The sequence below is a fragment of the Phasianus colchicus genome, chromosome 20 (assembly GCF_987193195.1).
Source record: "Phasianus colchicus chromosome 20, bPhaCol1.hap1.1, whole genome shotgun sequence".
Lineage (NCBI taxonomy): Eukaryota > Metazoa > Chordata > Aves > Galliformes > Phasianidae > Phasianus > Phasianus colchicus.
The window spans coordinates 7,549,487-7,571,593 of record NC_143455.1 but is presented as its reverse complement, the minus strand read 5'-3'; the positions used below and the strand labels follow the sequence as shown (position 1 = coordinate 7,571,593).

At 49.3% G+C, this 22,107-nt stretch overlaps 2 protein-coding genes across 6 annotated transcripts in view; one reads left to right on the top strand and one right to left on the bottom strand.

Annotated features, from left to right (window-relative positions):
* The first annotated feature begins 2,094 nt into the window (after positions 1-2,094).
* The window catches only part of ARSG (arylsulfatase G), a 43,386-nt gene continuing 23,373 nt past the window's right edge, over positions 2,095-22,107 (top strand). Inside the window, exons 1-3 of one of the 4 annotated variants that reach the window (XM_090122127.1) lie at positions 2,095-3,103; positions 4,267-4,433; positions 5,201-5,324. The gene's annotated coding sequence lies outside the window, so the exon portion shown is untranslated. Of the gene's footprint in view, positions 3,104-4,266; positions 4,434-5,200; positions 5,325-17,862; positions 18,047-20,167; positions 21,079-22,107 lie in introns of those variants that run through there. The other 3 variants (XM_031598839.2, XM_090122130.1, XM_090122128.1) reach the window with 3 other exon arrangements.
* Positions 13,619-21,861, bottom strand: SLC16A6 (solute carrier family 16 member 6). 2 transcript variants are annotated; one of them, XM_031598843.2, is made up of 6 exons: positions 21,653-21,861; positions 19,910-20,151; positions 19,218-19,361; positions 18,531-18,659; positions 16,661-17,488; positions 13,619-16,057 (listed from the first exon to the last, which is right to left on the bottom strand). In XM_031598843.2, exons 2-6 carry the CDS (start codon positions 20,142-20,144, stop codon positions 15,816-15,818), a joined length of 1,578 nt encoding a protein of 525 aa, XP_031454703.2. In that variant the 5' UTR covers positions 20,145-20,151; positions 21,653-21,861; the 3' UTR covers positions 13,619-15,815. The 2 variants fall into 2 exon arrangements, with proteins under 2 accessions (XP_031454703.2, XP_089978258.1); XM_090122132.1 differs by lacking the exon at positions 21,653-21,861 and adding an exon at positions 21,341-21,575.

Below are 22,107 nucleotides of genomic sequence, written 5' to 3'. Positions count from 1 at the left end.
CAGACTCAAAAGGGGAAACAGTAGAGGAAAAAAAGGGTACATATCTTAACACTGAAACTCCACGCAGACTTGAGATGATGAATGTTTCCATACTAAACATGTACCATGCAAGTGACATTTGTGGCATGACACCAACCCTGTGTAATTAATGGCCAGCAACTCACACCAGGCTGTTAAGTCAGTCAGCACTTCCACAATTAGTATGTGTGCTCATCAGCCCTGACACCAGGCTCAACTTTGAGTGCTCTGTGTATCTGCAGTCTTTGGTTGGGAATGGTTTTAAACTTTAATAGAAAGAAAAGGCAATATCTGTAAATGATGCAGACCTTTATGGGGTTGCCTAGCTGTAATGTTTTGCACTGTTTCCTGTATGAGCTTGATTCTTTTACATTAATCCACATCTAGTCACAGAAGCAGCTACCAGTTGATGACCATTTCCTGTTGAAGCCTCTCTTTTTCCTGAAGAAAGGGGAAACAAGCAAACAGCAAACTTCAAAACAACCAGCATTTTCGAAGAGTTAATGTTAGGGTTTGCAGAGGAGCAAGCTAAGCAAGCCTGCAGCAGTGACAGCCTTTTTAGCTCATGTCTGACATTTGCTAAAAAAAACTGTCTAGAATTAAGGGGAAAACTTCCTCTTATTCATGCAGATGACCCAAGCAGACTGTCTTTCACCCTCTCCCCATTCCCCTCTTAGAAAATGTTGAGGAGAAAAGGGGATGTGATTCAGACCAGGCACAGCAAAGTGGTGGGCATTAGAGCTGCTGCCTTCAGCTGCATGCATTGGGCTGGGAGCAGTGTGACGCAGGAGCTGTGTGCACAGCAGTGCTGTGAGCTGATTGGGGGATCCATGCTTGCAACCTGCAGCTGTGAACTTGGCATTTAAGTTGTACCTTTTAAAAAATAAACTCTCAGAGCTTCCAGTTTTATCACCTGGGTACCACAAACCTGCCTTCTGCTGGGAAAGGGTGCTCTGCCTGCATCACTCTGCAATACTAGGGGAGAAATACGTTTTTCAGAATGCAGCAGATCCTTTGTTCCAAGTGAAATGTTGCCATTCATTGTGCTTGTAATAAATTGGTGTATAATCATCCCTACTATCTTTTATTTGTGGATGCCAGCGAGGCAAGGGAACATCTTTTCAATGGATGAACGTCAGCAGCAAGTCACCCTGTCTGTTTCTTTGTCAAGACAAAGCACTGATTGACACAGATTTCCTCCTTCAGAAAGGAAACCCCATTTTTCTGCAAGAGTAGGATAAACACAAGGAGAGCATTTATACATGTGATATGCAAATTGTCAAAAATAGCTCCTCACTAAGAGGCTAGCAAGGTAAAATGTTTTATATTTCCCTCTTGACAGAAGCAAGGATCGAATATGAAAGCATCTGGCTGACAGCCAAGCCTTTAGCTGGAGCCAGGCTTTATTTTCATTGTCTCTGTGCCCTGTATCATTTGCTTGCAGCAAGACAAATGTCTGTGATTATACCAAAGCACGGTGGGGAATGTGCAGCATCACACCTTCATTTACACCTTTGGCTTCCCTTGGTGCTGGAGCAGCCCTGTGCAGGGCAGCTTTCCTTGGATCACAGCTACTGCCCAAATTTAAGCAGTGTTTGTAGCAGCTAGCTGCAACGAGGGTCAGCTTCCATCATTAGGGAGAGAAAAGCCACTGCATAGAGCAGTTCTCAGCCTGAAGCTGTGTCCCAGGTAGCTCATGTGAAAAAGTCACTCCTTGGTCGGGCTGCTTTCTCCCAGGCTGTGTCGCTGTGCTCTCACACACCTGCAGAATGGCTCCAGGTCTTGGCAATGGTGTAGGTTCCTTGAAAGCAAAAAAACTGACAAAATCCTCATTTAAATTCCCATTTCCTTAGCTGGAGCTCTTTGGATCATATATTTTTGTAGCGTGGACTCATTTTTCTCCATCGTTCAGCTAGACAGCACTTGCATTTCATGCAGACCTGGGTGTCTCTCCATTCTCACGTTGCACTCAGCACAGGTAAACCCAGCTCTTAATGCAAAGTCTGTCAGAGCTGAAATCATTACCACGAGAAACAGCGGATCCATAACACTCATAAATGGTGAGATTATTTACTGCTCTCAACCCTGTCCAAAGAACTGCCTGCTGATGTTTGCAAGCAAGTACACTCAGCAGTGTGCCTCGGAGTGCCTGGAAATGATGAGGGCTGGGGGTGTTGCATGTATCCAAACCGCCCCTGTTTTCTTTGGACAAAATCATCTCAGAGGGGCAGAGGGAGCAGTGCTGTGATCCAAGCACAGGACTAAAGTGCAGGAGCATCTGAGCACTAAATATAGCAGCTGTGCTCAGTCAGCACAGCAGATAACATCCCACATTGGGATGGAGCTGTAAGTGTGAAATTAAATCCCCATCTTGGCACTGGGAGAACTGGGATCCTGTCTGTTCACTGGTTTGTGTCTCTCAGATGTCTGGGAGAATGAAAACATCAAGAAACAAACAAGCAACAGAACACAGTTTGGAACTGTGAGCTGAACTCTTCCTCCTTCTCAGTGATTTTTATGGGTCCCTTCCACCTCGGGACAGCCCATAATTCTGTGATCACGCAACACGCCTTATTGATGCTTGCAGAAGCCTCTGAAGACAAACAGACATCATGAGGCTTAAAGACCTGCGTTTGTTTCTAGTTTTAATGCAAACACCAAAGAAACAGAAGCTGTGAGGCCGCGCAGCTCCCGGCGGGGGAACGCAGAAAACGCACCTACAGAACCCAGACTCCAGGAGCTGCGATGCTCCGCACAAAGCAGCTGCTACTCGCGTAGAGAAAGAAACCCATCCGGGTGCATTTACCCAGTGCAGCGCAGCGATCACCACCTTCCGCCTAAAGCTTCGTAGCCTTAACGCGCTGCCCGGCTCGGAGGCGGAAGGTCGGCGTGCCCGGCTCCGCCCGTGCGGGGAAAGGGGCGGAGGGGCGGGCGGGGCCCGGGGCGGCTCCGGCTTCGGTGGGGCCTTTTCCGGCTGCGGGGCTCCGTGTCCCGCGTGGGTCCCGTCTGCAGGTCCGTTCGTCGCCGCACGGACGGGAGCGGTTTTGTTTCGGGTACTCCATCCGCAGCGCTTCGTTTAGTAACGGTCCGTGTGACGCCTGCACTGGTGCTGATCGGTTGCCGTGTATTCGCGTTGGCGTTTGCTTAGTTGTCTTCACAGCTGTGAAATGAATTGCGTTAATAAAATGCGCTCCTCTCTCTCACACGGGCGTGTAAAGCGAGTAGTTGCCGTCAGTGCGTGCTGGAAAACAAATTTCAAGTGCAGCAAGGGCAGCTGCTACACAGCGCTGGGCTGAGGGGGGGGGGGGATGGTCGTGTTGGGATGTGGGATGGGATGTGTTGGGATATGGGATGAGATGGTAGTGTTGGGAATATGGAATAGGATGGTTGTGTTGGGATGTGGGATGGGATGTGTTGGGATGTGGGATAGGCTGTGTTGGGATATGAGATGGGATGTGTTGGGATGTGGGATGGGATGGTTGTGTTGGGAATATGGAATAGGATGGGATGTGTTGGGATGTGAGATGGGATGGTTGTGTTGGGATGTGGGAATGGGATGTGTTGGGATGTGGGATGGGATGTGTTGGGATGTGGGATGGGATGGTTGTGTTGGGAATATGGAATAGGATGGGATGTGTTGGGATGTGGAATGGGATGTGTTGGGATGTGAGATGGGATGGTCATGTTGGGAATATGGAATAGGATAGTCGTGTTGGGATGTGAGATGGGATGGTTGTGTTGGGAATATGGAATAGGATGGTTGTGTTGGGATGTGGGATGGTTGTGTTGGGATGTGGGATGGGATGTGTTGGGATGTGGGTAGTCCTGTTGGGGTTCTGTCCCATGCTGAGGGCTGTGATGCTGCTGGTGGCCCAGTTGGGTGTGATGGCAGATAGCCAAGCCCTTGTTGTGTGGCCATGTGTGTGCGGCGTTGCAGCCATCGTTGGTGAACATTTATACTTCTGTGATGGGCAGAGTGCTGCAGGGTTGGTGAAGGAGGGAGATATCAACACAACGAGATCTTTGAAGCCCCTATATCGTGTTACACGTTACAGTGCTGCACAGCAGCTGGTCTGTGTATTTTTGTGCCATGAAATGAACTGAAATTCATTAAAAATGGCAATAAGTGGGAATATTGCAGCTCTGAGAAAAGCTGTTAAGCGAGTTGATTGGCTTATTCTGCCACAAGGTAATTAATAATTTGATGTCATTTTAATAACTTTGTGCCATTTTGAATCCCTTGTACAGGTCTGTTCAAGGACTCAGTTTGGAAGATGATAGGAGGTGGCTGAAGTCGTACCATGAAGCCTTTTGCTGTGGTCTGACTGTACAGATCCCAGAACCTATTCCAGTTGCAGATACAGCATGTGCTTCTCAAGTAAATGGGCACACTGGGAGCCTACAGACTTACTCAGGTACATAATGCTGTTAGATGATAAACAGAGGGAACTTCAGATTCTTTGTTGGCCACGAATCAAGGGGGAGATGTCTGTTAAAAGCCTGTTCCCAGTGCTTTGTGCTGGAGAGAACAGGTGTGAACACAATTTAAAGCTCAGTATCTGGCAAGCCCAAATCCCAGCTTCTGTAGCTCATTCTGTAGCTTCTATTCATTGAAGTAGTCCCATTGCAGATGGCAGGGTGATCTAAGAGCAGCAGCCTGGTGCTTCAGGAGCTGGTGGAATTACTCTGTGAAGGCTATACTGTCAGCCACTGCGCATGAGAAATAAACTCCCTCAATAACTGCAGTGGACAGAGAGGTGTTTTGCCTTTTGTTGAGCATAATAATGTGGGATTTATGTTCTTGTCAAGTTTAAGTTGAGAAAACAATTAGTAATAAAATTTGCTATTTGTTCATATTGGTGTTTTTCTTCTGGTGGAGTTTATTAGGTATTTTGCTGAGCCTACTCTAATATCCATAGGGCCAAGAAGACTTTGCCCCTTAGCATGCAGCAGCAGATTCAAGCATCTACATTTCTTACTGTCCTTTCTGTGAACCAAAAAAAAACCAACCCAAACTACCTAGGCTAATTTGCCTGGAGGCCCAGGCTGTCCTGCTCAACACTGAGCATTTACTTAATAAAAATAACCCTGCATGTTCACACCTTTTCTCTGTATTTCCACTCGTTTCCTGAAAATAGCCTTGTCATCAATGGTTGTTTGTTTATTCATTTGTTTATCTCAGGGGACCTCTTGCAGTACCTGTAGAAGAAAAGACCAGGAGATGCTTTTTGTGGCAGTAGCTGTGCTACACTTCTATCCAGCTGAGTCTTGGAATTTCCTCTTTGGACAAACTTCTGTGACAGAAGGTACCGTGTTGTCTTACAGCAATGACTTTGTGTGCCTTGAAAACTCGGATGACTTTCAAAACAGAAACAGTCAGCTTCAGTTGAATGTGGTGATCTTTGAGGTCCCTTCCAATGGAATTGTTTTATTCTATTCTGCGCTAATAATACAGAATCATCACATTCTGTTTGCTGTGGAAGTGTGGTGGAAGGTGGAAGGCCATTCAGAGGGACCTCGAGAGGCTAGAAAGGTGGGCCTGGGTGAACCTGATGAGGTTCAACACAGCAAAGTGCAGAGTTTTGCACTTGGGCTGGAGGAGCCTACAAACAGGAGGGGAATCAACTCTTTGAAAGTGTTGATAACTGCAGGACAAGGGGAAATGGTTTTAAGTTGAGGGAGGGGAGATTTAGGTTGGATGTCAGGGGGAAATTCTTTACAGAAAGAGTGGTGAGGTGCTGGAACAGGCTGCCCAGAGAGGCTGTGGATGCCCCGTCCCTGGAGGTGTTCAAGGCCAGATTGGATGGGGCCCTGGGCAGCCTGGTCTAGCATTAGGTAGGAAGGTTGGTGGCCCCGCATGTGGGAGGGGGGTTGGAGTTTCATGATCCTTGAGGTCCCTTCAAATCCCGGCAATTCTGTGATTCTGTGATTCTGTGAAGGTGAGCGGGGTTACTGCTTTTTAGTTTGTTTTATGGCTATATGATTGAAGATGGATGTATTTCCACTTCATTGCTATCTAATCATTGCAGAAGGTAGGCACACGAGTGGCACTGATTCACTGTGCTGCTCAGACACCCTTTCTTCTGCTGAATTTCATATGCAAATAAAACCAAGAGGGGAGTCCCTAACAAACAGCGGCGTGTTTTTTACATGCTAAAAACTTCCTGGCATGTGAGAGATGGGCTGTAAGTCTGATAGTTTCGGTGACCTGTGCCACACTCAGAGCGTGGGTTGGCCCCCTGGTCACAGCAGGGCTCCCTGATAAGTGAACTGTGCCAGTCATAACTACGCTCTTTGGCCCTTCCCTGATAAAGCTATCAAGCGTCAGACTTTGCAAGACACGTCACGCTCAAACAATCAGATTTGCATGGTGACGGGATGTGCGGGTAAGGGCGGCAGCAACCCTACAGTGACTTCAGCGCCTTTAAAATACCGTACGAAGAGCTGAAAGCATCGCTGAGAGCCAGGCCGGAGTGCCGGCTTCCCCCCACGCCGGGCTCCGCTTTGCCATCCGGGAGCCCCGCGGGGGGCGGCCAGCAGGGGGCGCCCGCGGGCTGCGCAGCGCCGCCCGGCCCCGGCTCCGAGCTGCGCCCCGGCGGGGGGAGAGCAGTGCGTGCAGTGGAAAGGAGCGGAGGAAGGTGAGGAGGTGGAGAGAGGAAGACTTTACCTAACGCAGGCTGTGCCGGCTCATGAAACTGGGAGGGTTTTTGGACTGTGCCAGTGCCACTGGGGAAGCTCAGATAGGTGTCATCTGTGCTGTGCCCAGCTTGCAGGCGTGAGCTGCGGTGTGGCACGCTGAAAGCTCTCAGGTCTGGGCAGTCCTAGAAGCCAAGAGCCAAACTTTTCTTTCTTCTCCTTCAGCGGCTGTGCTGTTGGCACCCTGCTGCAGAGCTCTCTCGCTGCTCTCCCACCTGAATCCTGGTGCCATCACCCGCTGCCCTGCAGGTCTTGTACAGCAGGGCATGAATGCCAGCACTGCGTCTTCAAAACTGTTATCAGCTTTCCCACGGCCTCCTGAGGCAGAGGTGTGAGGAGCAGAGCATTGCTGCCAGGATTTGCCTCTGCCTGGGAAGTGCCATGGGAATTGGTGGCCAGGAGCACAAGCCCTGCCTGGGAGCTGCCACCTCACTCGTGAGATTTGATTTCACCATCAGTGTGTACCACTCAGCCTGTTTTAATGTCCCTGCACGGTGAATTTCACAACCCCTGGGTTAGTTTTTGTTTCAGCTGTTGCTGTAGATACTGTCGCTTCTGTCTCTGCACGGCTTCTTGTTTTTCTCATCTTTCTAATGTCTTACTAAAGAACTAAGGGAGCATGTAAGTTTAGGGTTTCAAAAGGAAGCTGTGGTCTGAGACGTGCAAAGAAATGTCAGTGGTAGAGAGTTATACTTGTGGTTAGAAACAAACTGTTTATTTGTTTTGCTAACAAGAAGCAGGTGTTGCTGGGGCACTTGGGGAGAGAGGCAGGAAGGTTCTGCTGCGCACACAAGGGCTGAAGACCTAGCTACCCCACTTTTATGGGGGTAGCTGAAGACCATTAACCCTGCTTTTATTAAGAGCGTGGAGCAGAATGCAGTGGTGAGAAAATGACTCTGAAGTCTTTGGTCTTACAGCATTCAAGTTAAAATCTTTCAGCTTTCTCATTTTGTGTTGTCTGTTTATGGTGAAGGCCTTACTGTCATGGGCAGGACCCAGCACAGCCATCAAGTCTTGTTCCCCAAAGTCCCTAGAAGTGTTCAAGAAGAGCCACAGGTGGTTACCAGCAGGTTTTGATGTGGTGTAGGACTAAAGCATACAGAAAAAGCAGGCAGAAAAACTGTAGAGTATACACAGAAAAGCTCAGGTATTTAAAGGGTTACTTTCCATCATTTACTACAAACTATTTTAAAATTTACAGCGTGATGAGAATCTACCAGTGCATTAAAAATTCTTCACTGAAAAGCTCATGTTTGTATCATCTCTTGGCTGACACTGGTTGCTAACAGGATGCTGCAGTGTTTGGTCTCTGCTGATGCCGCCTTGTATCCAGGAATGTTTGTCTTCATCACTTCTTTTATAAATAGGGTCTGGGGTGTGCTGCATTACACACAGCTGCGAAAGATTCTTGTGCTCTTTAATATTTCACGTACTGTAAGACTAGTGCTAAGGTTGCAGGAATGAGAGTCCCTGTGTACAAGTAAAATAGTCTTTGCAGGTGAAAGGCAGCGGTGACCGAACAGCTGCTTTTTAGGGAGCTGGCTGTGGGTGTGGGAGACATCATCTGAGGGCAGCGCTGTCCTCAAACAGAGCCTGTGTTGGAACCAGTCCTTGGCAGTGCAGTACAGGGAGAGGGTCAGCCGTCTGCCTGCGTGAAGATCAAGAGGAGGTGCTTTGGACTTTAATCGGGGGTTATTTACACAGTTTCTGATTGTTACGATTTATTTATTTTTCTTCTGAAAGCGGGTTCACAGATTTAATTGGTGCTTCACGTGAAAGGTTTAATTTCCTGTGTCGGGGTGTTATTTTTAATTAATGTTACCAGGATGTGGTCAGCCTTTCATTTTGCTTTACATCACCTAGGTAGGATATTTCCTCATCTTTCCTGGTAACTTGACTCACTCATCCCAGGGCCCCAGACCAGGCTGGCAGGTGAGAATTCCCACTGGGCATCATTTCCAGGATTAATTTTTGCGCTCTGGTGCACAAATCTACTTTGGTGCTCCCTTCCTGCTCTTACACACTGAGAGCAATTAGTTTCTCTGAAGTGTGTGAATTATCTGCTATTCTGCCAATGAGAAAGCACACAATAAATTGCATCTCTGTGTATAAATAATATTTTGAAATAGAAACGCACATCCTGATATTTATTGTTTTTACATAGAAACAAATTAACCCTATAAGAATACATCGTTTATGTTCAGTTATCACTTCACATACAGTTTGCTGACCAGTTTGGCTCCTTTTGCACGCAAGACACCGCTGTCCCAAGAAGTGCAGCATGCAGGTTGGGCTGCAAGGTCTGAGAATACAGTCCAAGAAACACTTCCAGGTGTACAGGTACATTCTTAAGTGCTGCCACTGGTCAGATTTCACCAGCAGAGCAGCTTGCAGAAGTGGGTCAGAACTGCTACAGGCACATACATTGGTGACAAAGAAATGCTGGCTGGACTTGGTTAGCCTGTATCTACCTTCAGAATAGCCAGCCCTGCTTCCTTCATGCATTTAGGATCAGGGTTGTATCTGAAGAAATTCTTGAAAACTCCTGTCTTATTCAAGGCTGTGTAAAATAGGTGGAAGAAAAATCGTAGAGGTGCGAAGCTAACGCTGTAGATCTGGGAAGGATATGGGCAGCTTCAATAAAAACCTTTTACAAACCAAAGATTGAATGTGGTTTTGTATTTAAATATTGAGGTGATGTGTTTGCACCAGGACTTCTGCTAATTGTTGTGAAGGGAGTTCGATTCCAAGTTCTCCTCTGAGAGCTCTCGATTGTGATATTGAAAGAAGCTGTGCAGGGCTCTGACTCCTCACCAGCTGGGGCAGGAGAAAAACAGCCCATGAATGGGAGAGACTCTGCAGGTTCTGTCTTTCCAGGTACTGTTTTCCAGGGGGGAGTTTTGCTGTTGCAGAATTGCTGCAGTCAGAGCTTTGGTGCTCACAGGGAGAAGTGTGCAGTGTTTCTGTTGGACTCCGAGGCCAGGAGGACTGAAGTATTGCAGGCAGCTCTGTGCTGAGAGTGTGTGGGTTTTGCTTTTGGGTCTTTCTGGTGATGCATGGGAGGGGTCTGGCTTTTCCTGGAGGCACAAAACCAGCCTGATCCATCCGCCTGGTGAGACCAGCTGACAGCAGTGATCCAGCCCTGCCTCACGTCACCGATAGTGCCTGTGGGGCTGTTCCTCTGAGTGGCTGCTACTGATAAGCTGTTGTTGATAAAGCCTGGGGTGTGTGAGGGAGGGAGATACAAGTGCAGGCAGCGTTTTGGTGACTAATGTGCTGTGGTGAGGGCGAGCTCAGAGCCTGAAGGCCTGGGCTATTGCAGGAGGAGGGTGAGGGATGTTTCCCAGCAGGCAGGGAGCCTTGCAGTGTTTGGGAAGGGGCAGGGTGCTCAGATCCTAGCAGGGCATGAGCCTCCTGCTCCATATGTGTTGACAAATGCCAAGTTTCTTGGCATGCACAATGCAAAGTTCAGCAAAAGCTGGCTTGTAGCACACAGCTGCCTTTGTGGAGCAGAGGAGTCCTGCTGTGGGTTCACCCCAACAGTCTTTGCTGCTGGATCCTGCCCTGCTCTCCCCTCTGTGCAAACCAAGCAGTCTCTTTCCTTACACCTGCTGCTGGCTTTCTAGGAGAATGCAGAGTGCAGCATTTACTGTGCAAGCTCCTGGCTGCCAGTGCTGAGTCATGAATAACAGCGCCCATGAGAATTGAGGTGTCCCCAAAGCACTGCTGTCTGCAGCCAGGATGCATTCCCAGGGTATGCTGACACCAACAGAGAGAAGCAGGCATGTGAGGGGAAGGTTTTAAGTGACTTTGCTCAAATGTTGTGTCTGGAAGTGGCTGAAACTCAAACTGGCCTCAGCAGTGGATTTGTCCAAGGGACAGTGTCAGAAATGGATCATGCCAGAGGTGATGAAATGTCTGTGTATTCTTCAGGTCACCTGGGCACCCATCACTGTGTTACTTAGTCATCAATTCACAGTAACCCCACCGCAGGAAACCTTCCCCCATTGCACACAGTGAGGACGAGCAGGGCTGTGCTGGGGTTGGGGAACCTGCTCAGTGCCCAGGGCAGAGCTGGGGAGTGCTTTGCTCGCCATGCAATGCTGCTGCTGGAGCAACGAGAACCAAAACCCCTCTCCCTGCTGGGGTTGCTTCCCTGTGCCCAACTCCTGCAGTCCTTAGACAAACCATGTCTCTGGTTATTTCGGGTCTTCGGATCATTCTGCAGCAGATTATCTCCGTGAGATTATCTGGTGAGCCTTCACCTGGAGCACTGCATCCAAACGTGGAGTCCTCAGCACAGGAGAGACATCAATGGCCAAATGCAAAGAAGCCTTGCTGTGCAGGTTGTGGTGACTTCACGTGCCCTCTGCTAACTTGTTCTGGTGCTCAAAGCAGAGGGCATGGTGAGGCTCTGGCACAAGCTCCCAGCAATGCTCACAGTGCCCAAAGGCTGGGCAGCCTGCAGCAAGCAGCCGGCAGCAGCTTGAGGAGCAAAAGCCATTCACAACATTAGTGAAAGCTTTGACAAAAAGGAAGCAGGGGGAACTATTGTCTTGTTGGCCTTCTTCTCATAACGTCTGCGTGTAATAAGTCTTTTGGTTACGCTTGTGGCTTCTGTGACAAAGCAGTGATTTAGGGGGCTGTCTTTACAGAGGCAGAGCTTCTCACACAGGCCAAAATGCTGGTGAGTAATATTTTACCACAAATTGTCGTAACTGGGGCTTGACAACTGCTGTAGGAAAGAGGGTGGGGGGTTGTATTTGATTTATTGCATGACTTACTGCAATTTGCAGGGGAAAAAAAAAAAAAAAAGAGCTTTATGCTAGCGTAGGCTATGGGCTTGCACATCTTGCAAATAAAAGTCTGTGCGAGTGCAGTGGGAAGGGAAAAACTCTGTATATCTTTGCCAGGAACCCTGGAGTTTGCCTGAACCCATAGGAGGTACATAAACTTCAGCTGACAACAGGGTTCTTTAATTGAGAGCATCTTTGGATGCCTCCTGCAGCAGCACTACACTAAAGGGAACCATTCTCTCTCCAGCCCAGGCCCCTGTGGGTCTGTGCTCACAGTGCTGATGGGCAGCGGGCAGATTTCTGTGCAAAGCATCTCTGGCCAAAGGGAAACACGTGCTCTTGGTGTGGTGTTCCAGTGCAAAGGAGGGGTTCTGCCTTTCGGTGTTACCCGGTTGTCACCAAGTAGAAAGTAACTCCTCTGAAAACAGCGCTTTGCTCTTTGTTGCTCTTTAAACAAAGCCAGCAGTTACATGAGCCTTTCTAAAACTGAGCTCTGAGACATCTTCAGGGTGAGCTCTGAGGAGGGAGAAGGATTGCTTTTTGTGCTTGCATCAGTGTGAAAATTCAGGTCATGTTTACTATGGGCAGCTGGAAAACAATGATCTCACATGCTAACAACTAACATCTGAAGGGAATCATTAAAACACTTGTGTTGTTTTGTAAGCACCTACTTCACTTTTTTTTTTTTTTTTTTTTTTTCCCAAACCAGTTTAGCTGTTTTTAAAGACGTTTTTCCCTCTGAGTACCTGATGTTACTCATCTAAAACAAGCGACAAAGGCCAACAGGTTGCTGTTCCTTTTAGTTTTCAATGGGGGAAAAGAAAGGGGCTTTCTTTTTAAAGACCTCTATTCCCCCAAACAAGGAACAAGACAGCTTTCTGCTTTAGGATGGACAGACACCTATGGCTGGCGTTTTTTTGCCCTCTGCAAGCTGCCCTTGTGTAATTTCCTGTGCTTACATCTGGTTGGCATTGCCCTCATTGGAGAGATGGCTACAGAGCTTGTACAATCCCTTCTGAAGGGAATGTGGAGGCTTGCAGAAGTGAGCTCTTCTCTCCCACGCTGTCCTCCTATTTACTGGTTCATATGAGATATACAGCTCCTGAGCAGAAGTGCTTTTATTCTATTTTACTCTGGTATTCATAGCCTTCAGACCAGGATTACAGAGGAGGTCATGGGCCATTAATTTAAACCAGGTGGGAAGAATTACTCAAAATTGTGTGCTGGGAGACATGTGATAATGTTACAGCTTTATGTGCTCTTATACCTAAGTACGGGAGCAGCGTGTGCAGCCTTTGTAAAAGCTCTTCTGTTGTTCTTTTGTGGAAGTTGTTGCAAATAATGTTTGTTCACTGCTGTAACTGAGCCAGAGTCAGATCTGGAGACTGATGATCTTCCTGGCACTCTGGTATTTGTGCTGTCTGCTCTGCTTGCACATATCATCATCTCTGCTCTAGAACTTTTGCAACTGGAATGAAAGCAAACTGCAATTAGTGCGTATCAGTGGTGTGATGAGGCTTTCAGCAAGTAGTTAATTTGCAAATTGAATATATGCACTCACATTTGGAATGATGCTGTAGTACTCTTTGCAGGGGTTGGCGATTGTGGGAGTTACAGACTAAGAGAGGGAGGACATAATCTCAACTGGTATAAAGAGAAGTGAGGTTTGAGGGGGAGAAAACTGTCACCTAGTGCAACTACCCTGGTGTTTCTTAGTTTGGTTTCTGATATGCAAGCTGTCTAGCCTGGCAAATAGAAAGCATTCTGCAATTGAGAGAGATGATATAATAATGACATGATTGCCTGCTTCTTGAAGACATGCAGATCACCTCTCTGAGTAGCACCAATTCAATTCCCACTCACACCCAGCAGCAGCAGCAGCTGCTCACAATCAGGCCTGTGCTATAAGGGTTGACAAGAGTACCCTTGAGGTCAGCACTAAGCTACCAGCTTCCAGCAGCTCCTATAGAACGTGGGATTGCCCAAGCTGCAGGGCAGTGCTTCAGCCCCAGGAAGTGATGTGCAGCAGCACAGCCTTCCTGGCAGGGGAAGCAGCAGCAGCAGCCCTGGGAAGGAGAGGGAGGTTCTTCATAATTCAAAAGAAAAAAAAAAAAAGTTAAAAAAAAAAAAAAGAACAAGTTTATTGCAAAAAACTCAGTGTTTAGAGTATTTCCAGAGACCAGTAGATACATTACAAACAAATCAGTAAATCCTGCTTTGAGCTCGTTGGCACCTGCCGGGCCGGCACAGCCGTGCTGCCCTGCTGGAACCGGGACAGAAACGTGCTGTGAGGTCAGTGACAAATGTAGGATTTGAGCTGTATTGGAAACGGTTGTAAAAAACAAGAATATTACAGTAGAACCTCGTAAATCTGCAGAACGGAGAGCTTCCACACACACACACACAGAACCTGGAGGCCTTATTCCACTTTCAAGCAGAGTTGTAATGCAAAGTGCTGTAGTGAGGTCTCTTGTTACAAAGACTTCGATAACCTTACAATTAGAGGCTACAGAACATTTACCAACATGCTTGAAGTATCATAAATTAACAATAAATAAAAGTACATCGAAACGCGACACATTTGATCGTCGACTCACAATGCATGAGTCCTCTGTGAGGGGTCTTCCAGTCCTTGGCGTGAGGTTCTGCTGGGGCTGATAAAGTGCTGAGGCACAGAAAGACACGAGATGCAGCGTGGACACGACAGCTGCCAGGCAGCGGCAATGGGCTGCTGCAGCCAACGGGTTTGCACGAGTGCCTGTATCATTTTTGGACATCTAAGACAGAAAAACAAATCAAGCACCTTCCCAAAGAGGAGTTTAACAGATTGTCCCACATATCTATGGCTGGTAGAATACACAGACGTGTCAGTGTAGCAGTTAATGCATGATGCCACTTCCACTTAAATGCACAGAAATGCTTTTTTTTTTTTTTTTTTCCAAAGCATCGAACCGAAGCAGACTCGTTTTATTGATCCCCCTGAGTTGCCTAGAGGCATTAAGATGCATATAGGTGGGGTAAGCAAGCTTGTGTCACCGGGAGCCTCTCCCACTAAGACTACATGAACAGCTACTACTTTGTCTTACGATTCCTTTTACAGATTAAATGCACACGGGCTCCAGTTCATTTCTCCCTAAAGGCAGCAGCAAAGAGCCTCTCACCGAGTGGGGGAGGAAGGGGCACTGCTGGCACCAACCTGCCTTCGTTCAGTGATGTGGCACAGACCTTGGTGCACCTAGAGGGGAAACTTTGGGGTACATTCAGACATGGTTGAAGACATGCTGGGCCGGATCTTCCCTGCGCAGTGATCTGGTCATGGCAGGGCAGCCAGATCTGCTGCCAGCAGCTGAGGCCTTACAGAAAGAGATGCTGAATTTGTAGTTTATTATTATTATCATCATCATCGTCTTTTAAATAATAATTGGGCTACCTAAGACCTACCTATTAAAAACAACTACGCTGTAAAATTAAGTTTCCTAATGATTTCACAAGCGAGCAATACAATATAGGTATTGAAAAGACTAACGTAAAGACAGCTTCCCACTATGCAGAAGATAATTTTTCCTCTCCAGTTATTTAAAATAATGTCCTTTAAACTATCAGAATAAATTAATAAATAGTTAAATTATAAACAGAAAACGAATAGAAAATAGTTAAGAAAAAAAAAAAAAAAATCAATCAGGAGAAGAAAAATGACCTTATTGTGATACATGTGCAGTAATAACTGGCCATAAAGACATATGGAACCTCCAATTTCCCAGCATTTGTGACATTCAAGTTAATTAGAAGAATAATTGCAATGTATTAAGCCGCTATCCAGCCTGGCCTCCTCCTCAAATTTGAAACATCAGTCCAAACTCTTCTGCAAGAAAATGCAGTTGGCTACTGGTATTGCATGAAATACTCTTTTCTCGTTAGTGTAATTGGTTTCAGGACTGCACAGGACTTGCAGCATGGAATGGAGACAGTCAGACTGCTCCGCTGGCTTGAGCTGCATGGGCTGATTCTGCTCTTCAGTTTTTCACATGGAATCGGTCAAGACTTCAGCTACAGGTGGTATTGGAAAGCAGGAGTGTGCATCACATCTTCATGCTAGGCAGGAGCTGCTCTTTTGTGGCTTTCTATGGAGCTTTCAATTGGTTTTAAAAAAGTTTTTTCTAAGAATAAAAAAAAAAGTTGTTGATAGCAACTGTTCTGTTCACATTTAAAATTTCACATTCCCTTTAGAATGTAGTTTTAAAATGTGGAGCAGAGTTGGCGTTTTCCGTAGTCTTACACCAAGGATGCTTGGTAGAGGAGTGGTTTTTAAGCCACGCTGTCAGAGCCTTTTCCTGAATGATCTGCCTTTCCAATGTCCATGTCTATGAAGTCCTCTGGTGAGTCTTGTGTGCCTTCCACCACGCTTCCCTCTGTGCCCGGTGGCTGCTGGTGGCACATCCCAACCTTGCATGGTCTCACCAAGGACAGAAACACAGCACCCATGACCGTGCCAGCAGCACAGGAGTAGAAGGCTGAGCTGTAGTTTTGTGTTCTGTCCACTATGACACCTATAGAAAATACATCAGTTAGCCACAACCTGCCCCCCACGCTCTTGCCCATCCCTCCCATAGCATTTCTAATCCAGGTACAACAGCACCATTAATTGCAAGGAAACGGCACTTAATGACAAATAGATGTTACTTTAAAATTAGCAGTAAGAATGTGTTCTGTGTGTCATTGCTAGACAAGTCAGAGGATTAGTCACTGCAGTCTCTCTAGGACTGCAATACTTTAGGCATCTCTGTATTATGAGAGTCTGTTTTTTGGCTGAGTATGGTAAAAACACATGCATAGGGCAAATAGTTTGCTTCTACCATTCACTACAGCCTGAAGCGATGCCAGCAGTAGGTGTCTGACAGGATCAGGGTTGCACTGCAGTATTTTTCTCTGCTCTGAGGTTCTTCGGTGGAGACTGCTTCATCTGTGGGACTCTGCAGAGCTGCATTGCAGCAGCCTTCTGGCTCCGAGTCTCCTCGTGCTAGCTGCAGGTCTTTAGGGCAGTTCTATGATTATGGCTAGCAGAATGCTTTCTAGATGAGCCATCTGTCAAACATACCAAAAAAAAAAACCCACCACAAACCAAACAACCCCACAATGAAAGCGTTAGTTACCTGCGAGGGGTGGGCCAGCCAACCCAGAGAAGCTCTGAATAAAGACGTAGACTCCAGCTGCAGAAGACATTCTTGCAATGCCAACCACATCATCTTCTGCCAGCAGCGGGATGTGTGTGCCCGCTACCGTTCCAAGCATGAACCCAAAAAATATGCTACATGTCATCAACCCCCAGAATTCAGAGGCAAAAGGGAAGGCAAACAGTGCTACAGACAGCAGAACGACACAGATGAGTTCGATGTGGATCTTGCGGATGGGCTCTTTGTTGAGCACCCAGCCAGCTGAAATTCTGCCCAAGACCTCTGCAATCGCCATTGCAGACAGTATGTATGCAGAATGGTCTTTGCTGATGCCAAGGCTGCGGCTCAGGGGAATGACATAGAGGGAGGGAGCAAAGAATCCCAGGGTAGCAAATAGGCCAAAGAATGCATAACAGATAAAGCTATAGTCTCTCATCACAGAGAAGTCCAGTAGTTTGGTTTTTGGTTCTGTAGGGGTGCTGTTATTTTCAACAGTTATCTGTACATGGTCCTTTGGTTCTTCACTTTTCGGCTCTGCTTTGGTGTTTCCAGGCACATTTTTGGGTGAGGTAGTTATTTCTACTCCTGAGTCAATGGACTCTATTGAGGTGCGTGTTTGCTCGTTTTCAAGCATGTACTTTGTCTCTGCAGGCTCTTCTGGAGGCTGCGCCTTCACTTCTTCTTCTTCTTGCTCTTTGATTATCATGGGTCGCAGCAGTGATCCACAGATGACAATGCTCAGCTGCAGCGCCCCAACAAAAAGGAGGCTGTATCTCCAGCCAATCTGCTCCTTCAAATGAGTGTTTACTGAGGAAAGAAAGCAGAAAGAGAGAGCATCGTTAGAAATCCCTGCAGTTGCACCGAGCAGCTATTTGAATTTACAGCTAAGGAAGGCTCTGAGCAACCTGACTGAGCTGTAGGTGACCCTGATCAATTGCAGGGGGGTTGGAGTAGTTGACTTTTAAGGGTCCCTTCCAACTCTAAACATCTTCTGGGTTGTCACCGGGCTGAGGCTATCTTCTGAGGTCCCAGCTAGCTGGGGATGCGCAAGGACATAGGTGGTGCTATTTTTAGTGAATGAAAGTGAACTCAAATGTTGAGTTTCCTCTTACAGCTGACCCCACCCTGAAACCAGCTACTAGAGGAAGTCTGTTAGCCTCGCTCTAAGGTGCGTGTAGCTGCTTCATTACAAACCTTCATCTGCAATCAGCTAAGCTCTGTGATGGGTATTAGCTGGAAGCAAGCATGCACATCAGAAACCCATCAGAAGTGGGGGGGAATGACTTCTGAAGCTGTGACACACTGGTGGGGAGCAGGTGGTGATGGGGACGTGTCACTTTCCTGTGCTTAGGACTGCTCCTAAAGGTTAGTGGGCTTGTGATTCGTACTGCCTTATGTTTTAAATAGCTGAAGTTTCTCAGTCTTATTTTTAGCCTGCGAGATCTATATAGGGAAGCAGCAGGTTGTGTATCAGTGTAGCATGTCCTGTTCTGCCTGGTGATGCTGGGTGAGCTCAGCCCTTTTCCCAGCCCTTGCCAGCACCTGGCTGTGCCTTTTCCCCTCTCCCTGCTGTGGCCTAAGACAGCTGCAAGCTCCCCACTGTGCCCCCTGTGCTGGGGATGTGGGTATCCCTGCAGCACAGCTCCTTGGGACAGGAAAGGGTGTCAGACATGGTTCTCAGCCCTCCAGGATTATTGTAACCCTGCCTGCAGGGCATGAGTACGTGAGCAACCACCCATGGGCTGCAGCAGCTCACGGGAAGGCCAGTGTGCACCATTTTGTTGGGAGAAAGATCAGAGTAGTGCTGTGCTTTAGGCATGCATGAATTCATGGCGTTCCGGCACTATACCTGGTGCGAAGAGGAAGACAGCAAAACATTCCCCTGTAGATGCCACTGCTGTGACCAGCGAACGTCTTTTGTCAAAATACTGTGATAAAATGGTGACAGTCGGGAGGAAAGAGAGGCAGTACCCGAGGCCTGTGAATAAATGCCAAAAATTGCCATAACAACAAGTAAGGGAGGGGGAAACACCGATGCGAGAACACGTTAAGTCAGCTTTCCCCATGGCGAGATTACACAGTATCATTTCGGCCAACTCAGCAAGTCACCCTGGAAAAAAATCATTGGGGAAACCAGAATGTTATTTTTTTTAAATTGGAAGAGAGAAAAATAACAAAAGCAAAACCCAAGAAAAAACAAAACGCCCAAAACCCCAAACCTGTTCCCAAACAGCCAGCAGCGTCACTTGGAGGACCCCATCTGCTCAAGGGCTCAGCCTGTAGCAATCGCTCCCATAAGCGAGGCAAGCTCACTGACAGCAGATGTGAGCAGGACACCCAGGCCAGATGGGAACAAGGGAAAAATAACAGGGAGAAAAAGGAAAAGAGAACGTGATCCCACGAAGGGCGTTTCTGAGCCCAGCTCTCCCAGCAGTCAGAGCTCCTGCCTGAGCGTGGCAGCGTTCCCCAGCAGAGCTCGCTGGAAGCAGCGGGAGCAAGCCAAGCGTATGGCAGATCTGAGAAGAGGGGAACTCACCAGAAATGATGCCGATGGTGATGTACATGTGAACAACACTGTGGGCAAAGGAGGCTGTGATCATGCCGGTGCTGACCAGCACCCCTCCAGCCATCACGACGAAGCGGTGACCGAAGCGGTTGCTGAGCACCGTCGACAGAGGAGCTGGATGGGAAGAGAGCTGTGATCAGCACAAGTCGGCAACAACACAACCAGCAGCTCCACCACCAGCCACCTCCTGCAGATACCCCTGTCCCCTCCGTGTGCCACCTCCCCATCTGCTCGCATAGCAGAGCATCGCTCCTGCAGCACCACGCAGCTCGTGGCGGTGGGATAAGAACCAGAAGAGACCAGGATGGGTGGGCAGCCTGGAACAAACCAGCAGGAGCAAATGAGTTTTGATAAAGCTCGGGTTATATTTTGATCTTTTTCCACCACTGAGTCAGGTTTTGATGTTCTGTTGTTGGAGTTTCATCTCCTTTGAGAGCTGAGCAGCTGGGCCAAGGGCCACGTCCTTGTGCCACGCAGGAGCTGTAGCTCAGGGAGAGCAGGGGGCTGGGGCAGCCATTTGGTGGTGTCTCAGAAAACAGCCACGAAGCCTGGAGGCTGCGATTTATCATGGAGCCATTGGGGCACAAGTCCCTGATCCCTGGCCTCCACATGCTGAGTCAGCAGTAGAATTGCACCTTCTGGCTCCTGCCCTTTACTCTTACCTGTGAAGGTCTGCACAAACACACAGATGGATATTATCCACGATATCCTGCTGTTGGTTTCATCAAAGCTTTCCATCAGGTCATTGAAGAAGACTCCAAATGATTTTATAACGCCATATGTAAGAGCTTCCACAAAGAAGAAAGCCACAGCAATTGCCCAGCCCCATCCTCCGTCAGGCACTTTAGTATAAACATTTGGAGTGGTGCACGGCATTTTTACAGCTTTGACAGTCATTTTTGATCTGGAAAAGAGGAGAGAACAAACCAGGCATCAGCTTGAGATGAGTTTTGCTTACCAAGGCATGGCTGAGCAGCTGCCAGAGCTGCTAGGCAGTCCCCGTGCTGCTGAGGAATTAAATCCAGGAGTCGGGCTGAAGTTCCTCCCCCGACAGTCCCAGAGGGACCATTTCTACCCGCGCCCTTTGAACCAAGGACCAGAAACTCTCCGCTCAGCACCGGGTTGAGCCGTTCCCATCAGCAAAACCCAGCGATCAGCTGCGTTCCAGCACAGCGGGATGGATGCAGTTCGTGAAAGATCCACCGCGGCACCCAGAGGGCTGCTGGGGCTGCACGGCTTCCCGACAGCGCCCGACCTCCCCATCCGCAGCCCTTCGCTGGGCAGTGACAGCCCGGGGCCGCCCGCACCTCGGGGTGCCTCTCGTTCCCCGCAGCGTCGATCAATGACACCGGCACACCGCAGCGAGCCGCTGCTCCTTAAAACCCCCAAACGTCACATCGAGCGGCTGTCGGCATTCGGCAACTCCTCGGGAGCACACCTGTACCCCAAAAGCACCGCTGCGGGGCTGCCGAGCCCCCGCATCCCCGCGCGCATCAGCACGGCCAGCCCCGCGGCCCCGGCTCAGCTCTGCACCGCGACACCTGCGCTGCCCGTAGGGACGCGGTCCCGGCGCCGCCTGCAGCCGTCACCCAAGAGGGGCCACCGGTGCACGGCACCCCCCACCCCCCCGAGGCATTTCCCTCCTCCATTTTACGCTCGGTTGAACCCTGGGCGGCTCCGGCAGCGCTTCCCCATCCCACTGGGGAACTTCTCACCCGGCAGCGGGCAGGGCGGCACCCGACCGTGACAGTGGGCGGCCCCGTGGGACCCCCCATCCCCCCTTTCCCCCCCCCACCCCAGCACCCACCGCCACACTCTGCGGCACCGCCAGGTGGGTCACGGCCGGTGCGGGACCGAGGCGGGGGGGAGGGATTTGCCACCAGCATCCCTCCGGGTTAGAGGGGGGAGGGGGAAAAGGGGTACACGACCACCGCCGTGCGGTGCCCAAAGTTTGTGGGAAGTGCCGTGATCCCTCCCGAGGGGCCGGCGCTGGATGCCTGTGTCATGGCACGAGGAGAGGAGATGGGAAGGAAGCACGCTATTAAAGCAGGAAAAAAAGGGGAAAAAAAAAACAACAAAAAAAAACCACCAACCTTAACGTGCATAACGTGCGTTTAAAAATTAAAAGAAATTAAGGTGAACCATGCGGGGAGAATAAAAAATTAAAGATGCCGGAGCCGAGGGACGCAGCGTGCCCCCCCTTCCCTGCATCACTTTCCGAACATTTCAGACCTGGTTTCTGCAGCGCCGGGGCCGCCGGCTAAAAATAAAGGGATGCGGAAAAGCAGGAAGGGGGGGGTGGGAAGGAAGAAAAAAATATATATCTATTAAAAAAATAATAATAAATAATAAAAAAAAAAAAGCCAACCGAGCCCCCCTCTCCCCGAGCCCGGGAGCCCACTCACCGGGCGGCGCTGGGTGCTGCGGCGGGGCGAGGAGCGGGGCTACGAGCTGCCCATGCCGGCAGACCCTCGGCGGGGCGGCGACAGGAGGTGCCGAGGTGCCCCGCTGCCCGGCGGCCGCTCGCTGCTCCCGCTGCCCGCGGCGGCGGCTGCTCTGCGCTCGCTCCCAGCCCCTTATATACCGGCTGGAGCCGGTCTCCGCCGGCGGCTCCGCAGCGCCATGTGCGCGCCGGGCCCGGCTCGCCCCAGCGGCGGCGCCGGTACCGCGTGTGCCGCGGAGGGGCGGTGCTGGGAGCGCGCCTCGGAGGGGGGGGGGGGGTGAGGGTGCGGAGGGGTGGGGGGGGAGTCGCACCGCCGGGCCGGCACAGCACCTGCTGGCAGAGGGGGGGCACCGGGACCGTCCCCAGCCCGGCTAATAGCGGGTCCCTGAGCCTCGTACCGGGGGTTCTCCAGCCTTG

Bases quoted from the DNA above. Each gene is read 5' to 3' on its own strand.
- SLC16A6 (XM_031598843.2), bottom strand. From the start codon at position 20,144: ATGACTGTCAAAGCTGTAAAAATGCCGTGCACCACTCCAAATGTTTAT. The intron at 18,660-19,217 runs GTGAGTTCCCCT...ATTTATTCACAG, and splicing joins CACCATCGGCATCATTTCTG to GCCTCGGGTACTGCCTCTCT. The intron at 17,489-18,530 runs GTATAGTGCCGG...TTCTTTCCTCAG, and splicing joins TGTCTTCCTCTTCGCACCAG to TAAACACTCATTTGAAGGAG.